Below are 7,166 nucleotides of genomic sequence, written 5' to 3' on the forward strand. Positions count from 1 at the left end.
ATGACCCATGTATAGTACTCATGGCCGCAGCATTGAGGATTCTTTATCGTCTCAGCGTCCACCGTGACAAATGACCACCTATTTTAAACATCTTAAGTTTAGACGCCGGGATCGATAATGGAACCCAGGACCTCTCGGTTACAAAGCGAAGGCCCTAACCTCCAGGTTACAACGACCGATGGAAAAAATACTCAATTCATGGACCAGAAGTAAATTAAATATTTCACAATTTATTTTTTGTAGCAAACATTGTGATGAAAAAAGACATGGATATATTACAGTGAAAGTGAAAACGAATGAATAGTGCAGCATAATCCACTAAGCGAGGAAACCACATCGAGCACTGCTGTAACCCGTATCTCTACTCATCTTCATTCCATCACATGGCATTTCAATGAGATCAAATTGTAAGTATTTCGCTAATGGGATTGCAAGTCAGTAGTAGAAGATGACTATGTAAGGAAACCTGACAAACTCCATTTTCTTCTGCTTCCATAGCAGTTTATCTTTCAAACATGAAACCATGGCAACTCTAAGAGAATAAAAGGGCACCGAAGAAGGTTTTGTCATGACTTATTGATACTGGTGTGTTTCGTGTAAGTATTTTGATCTGTACGATGTCACCTTTGTTTAAATAATGCAACCCCATCATATTGCAAGTCTTCTCCTTTGCATTGAAAAACTCCGAAATCTCGCTTGGTTGGTAATTGTCAATACTGTCAGCGCAGTGAAAAACCCTTTTATCCGAAACAAAAAGCCCGAAGTATTCTCTGGGATCTTTTGTAAACTTCTCTATCTGAAAAACAACGATAGTCGAAAGATAATGCAGAAAACTCGAAACCAATGCAAGAATCTCTTTCAATCTAATACGCAACTTTCTAGGTATCAGCTCTTCTGGGAAAGAGGTACGTTCAGTGTTTTGTTGAACGCTTGGGTGGGTACAAGATAAACTATATACTACAGATTAGCTATGTAAATACGGATAAAAGTAATGAAAGTGTAAATTTTGTTTATATCAGCCGTTGATATACATTAAACTGACCATATCAAGAATAATATTTTATTGAATTAGGCCATTAAATTGAAAATGAAATTATTTTTTATTTCCTCTTCTGTACGAGTGATATTTTAATCAAAGAAAAAAAAAGTGATTATCGATTTTTGTTTGAGTTATCTTATTATTTAATACCAATAAACTTACTAATATTGTGTGTCCCTGCAGGTTGGGTGGTTGTATGATGTCTGATAATCGGCCTTTAGGCAATATATGAAGGCAGCGATAAACATTTGTACCCACCGCGTGTGGACGATAGTATGTTGTGCGTCTCACTGTGCGTAAGAGTTCCACAAAGGGAAAGAACTATTGGGCAACTCGGAAATTGCGTATGCAATTTCAATCTAATCAAATCAATCTCTTTCAGAGAAAACTCACACCTCTGTCATACTATGTTTTAAACATGTAAAATCTTATCCGATAATAAATTCCAGAAAAAAATCCTCATGTTTAAACCAATTTGACAAATTTTTCTGACTCCGTGATATTGACTTCATATTTACCTAATAATATTCCTGACATGATATCAACAGAAAATTCAATTTCGTCCCCCTCTCAGAAATCAACACCAATCTGTTCCTTGCTATATACTTCGTGGATATTTTCTTTCAGTTAATCAATTAGACTTTTTGAATTTCATATCAGTAAAATTTTAACCTGATGAGACACTGTGATGCCTTATTCCTGAGAAAAGATACTGTGAGGAATCTAACATGTGACAGACGGAGAGACGGGTTGTATACTGGTAAAGATAGACACATATTCACTACGAACCTTAATACACATGTACATGTTTGTGTCCGGGGCATTAAAGCGAAGAGCATGAAAGGTAGGACGCAGACAACATAGCTATCCAAGAGGGACATGTGAATTAAGAATTAGGATGGAGGAGTACAATGGAAGCCTTTCAAATTTTGATGACAAAGGTATACTCAAAATATTTTATTACCTGGACATACAAAAGATAGAGTCCTGCCTGAAGCACTTCAAATGCGGATCTGTCTGTATTCTGTTTCATTATCATGTTTAGATGTTTATTTTTCATCCACTCAGCCTCTTGAAAATATGGAATAAGCATGTTTTTTTCTGTAAAGAATGAGAGATTCAAAAGTTAGGCAGAGCAAATACCGATATCATTTATCTGCTTTACATTGTAGCTCTATTCATTCCGTAAAACACAACAATTTTACCATTCAAGAATTACAGATAAATCCTAATAGATCCCATTAAAGCATTTATTACCTTACATGTACACCTGCAGTGAAGATAATAAACATAGCCTTTCCAAAAACCAAAATTTTAAAACGAAAAAAAAAAAGTATTTCGTTTCGAAAACATGAAAATAACCAGGCTCTGGAGGGAATTCAAAGCTGTAAGTGAAATGCTTGCTTCTCGTATACAGAGAACAAGTTTCCATATATTTCCTTAGTTTCAACCTGTTTACATGTCAAATACAATGTAGAGAAATGTCTGTGGAATTATTTGATTTGTGCAAAGATATGTTGAGTTTGAAATGTGTAGATATGCACAGTCCCAACTATTTCATTAATGCTTTGTTCATAACAGCCCCTGAAAAATTAATACCTGAACTCCAAAATGTTTTATTTGTAGGACAGTAAACGGTGTTTTCATCAAGAATGCAATCTACAAAACATAAAAAAAATCATCTTTGGTGGATTATTGCTGAAAATTAATGTCTACACTTACATAAATAAAAAAAAGTTCAAGATAAAATAACTAAATCGGCAATACAATCATATCGTTTCCTTCAGAAGTATTCAACTCATCATGAATTCAAAACAAGGTTTAAACCACTGGCAAGATGTTGAGAGGTAAAATAAACGACGTTTTTCGATGACACTCTTCTCGCAATTGATCTTTCGTAAATTAATTCATTTACATCCTTTGATTTTAATGTCAGCTTTTGTAAAACATACCTCTGGTATTCGGTGGACTGGTTACAAAATGAGCAGCTCTGATGTTTCCCTATGGTTAAATCAAAAGAAAATGGGCATGAAAAAGGAAACGTTTTATTGAAATATTGTTATTAAGAATGAACAAAAGAAAATATAGGCACGAAAATTGAAACGTTTTATTGTTATTCAGAATGAGTAGAAGTATGATGTAATTACATCATGTCAGGGACGCCTCTTAATGCAGCCCATGATGGTAAAACAAATACCTCTTCAGATGCAGTGTGAAAAAGATAATATGATTTCTTATTGAAAATCAGCCGATTTACCTTCAGCATGTCTGATTTACCCGAAACAGGACATTATGCCTGATAGAGATTAAAGTAAAAATTAACTTACAGGAGCACCTTGTACACCTGGGCTTCCTGAAAAAGATCAAGCGTGAACAATATTAGTTCCAGAGGACCATAGACAGAGACGGGTTTATCAGCAGCTCGAGGCAGTCATTCTTAACTTGACCAAATCGAAAATTTGCATATTAGGTCACGTGAAAGAGTTTTCTAAACATACATGCAGTTCCTAATTCTTAATATATATACACATGTACATGTTTTGTTATATTACGACTTACTATGAATAAACAAATTTGCAATTTAAATGAAAGGTGAAGATAACGGCAGTAATCAATCTCATACACTCCTGTATGCAATACAAAATAGAAAAATATGATACCACATATAAGTAATGTATGACAGGAATGCTATCCAAATTGTAGTTTTAGGTATGTCGGTAAATGAATTGCTTCAAAATATGATTATTCACTTGAGTGTTGCAGCATAAGCAAATGAGCAAACAATACTTCCGTTTCATAAATTTCTGCAAAAAAATGGTTTAAGAAAATATTTCCTCTGATAGAAATACCGATATGTTTCTATCTTTTCGGGGTTCTTTATTATGTACTTCTATAGTGTATCGTCTAAGATAACTACCAAAATTATTTTCATGAAGCTTTTGTTTGAGTTCATGAGAGAGAGGGGAGAGAGAGAGAGAGAGAGAGGAGAGAGAGAGAATTTTTCATTCACGTATACTTGAATAAACCTTTAAGATAAATCACCAACCCGTTTTTCCCTTCTCTCCGCGAGGTCCCTGTGGACCAGCGGGACATTTACATCTTCTGCGTCTATTTTTCCTGCGTTTCTTGTTTAGCTTCTGCCTTGGCTTTTTATCTATAAAATCAAGAACATAAATCATTTACGAGAACCTTTTAATTATTTAAAGTCCCATAACTCTTCCTAAATCTGCCTTCACATGTGCGCATTTCTCATAATCGAATTAGAAGAAGAAAATCTCAAATTAGTATGCATGGTTCTATCTTAAGAAGATATATATGGCGTTCTTTGTGGGGAGATACCATTATAAATACACTTTTCTGTGAGGAGATATACACCTCTGTCAGCTGATATATCAGTCTGATTAAAATCAGACCCCAAACTCATTATCATATCGTTGGCCCAACGATATGATGAGTATGGGGTCTGATTTTAATCAGACTGCTGATATATCAACATCAGTGATATTCTGTGAGGATATATAAACAACGATACACTGCTCTGAGAGAAGCCATCAACATCAATGGCACAGTTCACCCTAAGGATATATACATAGGAACATCAACGACACACACAGTATACCTTTATTGACGCTTCTCCTTAGACGAAATCTTTCCACTTCTACAACACCGACAGTGGAAACTAACTCAACAGAATTCTGAAATTCATATTTAACCATACTTTAATATGATTATTATATACAAATAGATCAAGCAAATCAGGGTTTCTATCATTATACCCTGTCGACATGGGACTTCAAAATTATGATAATATCAGTAACTCTAAATGGCCAATCTGATTGAAAATCAAAATTTTGATCCGCTCCGGTAATATTATGTCGCTAAACAAGCGGCATAGTATTACCAGAGCAGATCAAATAGTTTGAAGAAATGTCAGTAGAATAAACAGGTGATACTTTCTTATAAAAATTAACGTTTTTTGTTAGTTTCAATGCCTATACGTGATCTTACTTACTGTTGCAGCATCTTTGCTTTCAGGGAAAGGAATGGATGCTACGATTCTGGAAAGTTCCCTCACTTCGCTCTTCAGAGCTGATATTTCGTATGCCGACCAAACCAAGTAGAAGAGCACAATGACAAGCAGTGCGTGCTTCGCAACACAAAATGCAGATAACGTTGTAGAATATATATATTCTACTTTCTTTTTCGGTTCAGACATTTTACGTTTGCAATTAGAGTTTTAAAATACGATATAAAAAAACAATATTTCCAGAATTATTTGCTTTTGAAAGTAATCCCGTTGCACATATTTCCTTTGAATTTGCTTCCTATTTTCCCGGGACGAAGCATATAAAGTTAACTTCCTGTGTAATTACAAGAAAGATGTTACACAGTTCGCGGAATTCTGGCAGGTGACCCTGCTTAGCATAATAAGTATGAATTTTACGGTATAAATATGTATTTATTTTGACTGAAGAAGGTTTGCAATGTATATTTCACATCGACCTGTCTAAAATTTAATACCAATTAAGCGAATGACCTTGTAGTAATTCGCATGTGGCTATGATAATAATATTTACATATTTGATAATATACAGGGCTTACAATAGTGCGCAATACAGTGGCATGTGATCCCTTTAATTTAAATATATATGTACACAAAAACGCACCACGGCTCGCTAGGTCACGAAATTTAGCGTTTAAATCTCGGAGAGGTTCTCGCTACACAAGATATAGAAAGCAAATAGTCTCTTCGTTGTTATATTAATAATCATTCCTTTTATACGGGAGATCTTGATATCTCTAAACATTTGTAGACGTCGAATGACGAGAACATGAATTCATGAATCGACTGTTATCTCGAGTTTGAGATAACTGTAACCCTTCACGTTGGCAAGAAAAGTAGGCCGGTGTGAAACGCTGCAGTTCATACTCTCATACATTTTCAAAAATGAAGTTTATCTCATATCTACATTCTACTTTCATTTTTATAGAACTCCCAGCCATTAAAATAGACGTACTACATTTATTAAGATTAATACGCACATTGTTCACAACTGCATCACATTCGTCACTAAAATTAGTAAAGATATCGAAGGCAAAAATATTCGAAATTTAAATATTTAAGAATCGACAGTATCAATGAGTATATAACCGTGCCTAATCTCATTACCGGGGGATATGTAGACTGGGAAGGATTAAACTTTTTAAGTTTCAAATTATGAAAACAAGCATCAAATAATGAAGTGCATGGGCTACATCAGTTGGGGAAAAAATGCGTTGGTGTTCATGTGAATGGTAGAGAACTATATATGTACGTCGAAGATTCGTTGTTTAAAGCGGTATAGTCCGATGTTCACCAGTTGTTGGTTTTTTTCTTTCAAAGTGCACAGATTCACTTTAATGCAATTTAATTAGTTTTAAAAGTTATTAACCTTCCCTTAATTATATGCTTGAAAAGCTCGTGATGGAAACTCCTTTGCATGCGTATTATATTCGATTCAAATAGTGAAACACGGAGTCCAGTAGTTTCTGTGGAAACGAGGGGGTTATTTATATTCGGTCTTTCCTATCCCCCTCGTTTGAGGGGGGTAGAAAAGACCGAATATATATAACCCCTCGTTTCCAAAGAAACTAGGAGTAGGAGTCCAGTAGATGCATCATAATTTATGCTATCTCAACTTTTTTTTTCTTCCACCGTTATTCAAACGTGTGGTCTGTTCTTTTTGGACTGGTGTCATTTCTCGCCGACTCGAAGACTATCTGCTATGCGTTTATAAATAGTCCCATGCGCACGACGGAAATCCCAACATGATGTACATAACGTCTAAATTTTGGTTTGAAAGAGCGTAAAACAACGAAGATATCTAGAAAAATTTACTAACAGGTATTTGATATTTTTATTTCTCTTTAAACAAAATCGTGAAACACTTACGGTCCGGTATTGTAGTAACAAAAATACATATCTTTACACAGATAAGGCCACCGATGACGTTACTTCTGAAAGTCTGAAATGGACATGCGACTCTCATTTGATTTATCTTCTGAATATGCATTAGGAATTGCTCAGTGCAGGGCCGTAAATTAACCTTCAATTTGGAGGAGGCAGGAAATTAGGCGGGGGTCTGGG

General features: G+C 35.0%; 1 protein-coding gene across 1 annotated transcript; it reads right to left on the reverse strand.

Annotated features, from left to right (window-relative positions):
* Window positions 1-214: 214 nt before the first annotated feature.
* Window positions 215-6,331, reverse strand: LOC125657907 (uncharacterized). Its single transcript, XM_048888830.2, has 8 exons — window positions 5,052-6,331; window positions 4,659-4,734; window positions 4,086-4,193; window positions 3,367-3,392; window positions 2,992-3,040; window positions 2,639-2,698; window positions 2,004-2,140; window positions 215-796 (listed from the first exon to the last, which is right to left on the reverse strand). The coding sequence occupies exons 1-8, from the start codon at window positions 5,253-5,255 to the stop codon at window positions 533-535; spliced, it is 924 nt and encodes a 307-aa protein (XP_048744787.1). The 5' UTR covers window positions 5,256-6,331; the 3' UTR covers window positions 215-532.
* Window positions 6,332-7,166: the final 835 nt, after the last annotated feature.

This window comes from Ostrea edulis, chromosome 9 (genome assembly GCF_947568905.1).
Source record: "Ostrea edulis chromosome 9, xbOstEdul1.1, whole genome shotgun sequence".
NCBI classification, from domain to species: domain Eukaryota; kingdom Metazoa; phylum Mollusca; class Bivalvia; order Ostreida; family Ostreidae; genus Ostrea; species Ostrea edulis.

What these genes read in the sequence shown, in the direction of transcription:
- LOC125657907 (XM_048888830.2), bottom strand. Translation starts at nt 5,255, where the DNA reads ATGTCTGAACCGAAAAAGAAAGTAGAATATATATATTCTACAACGTTA. An exon ending in AAGGAGAAGCGTCAATAAAG is followed by an intron (nt 4,194 to 4,658) that starts GTATACTGTGTG and finishes TTGATTTTATAG; the next exon opens with ATAAAAAGCCAAGGCAGAAG. An exon ending in CGGAGAGAAGGGAAAAACGG is followed by an intron (nt 3,393 to 4,085) that starts GTTGGTGATTTA and finishes GATCTTTTTCAG; the next exon opens with GAAGCCCAGGTGTACAAGGT.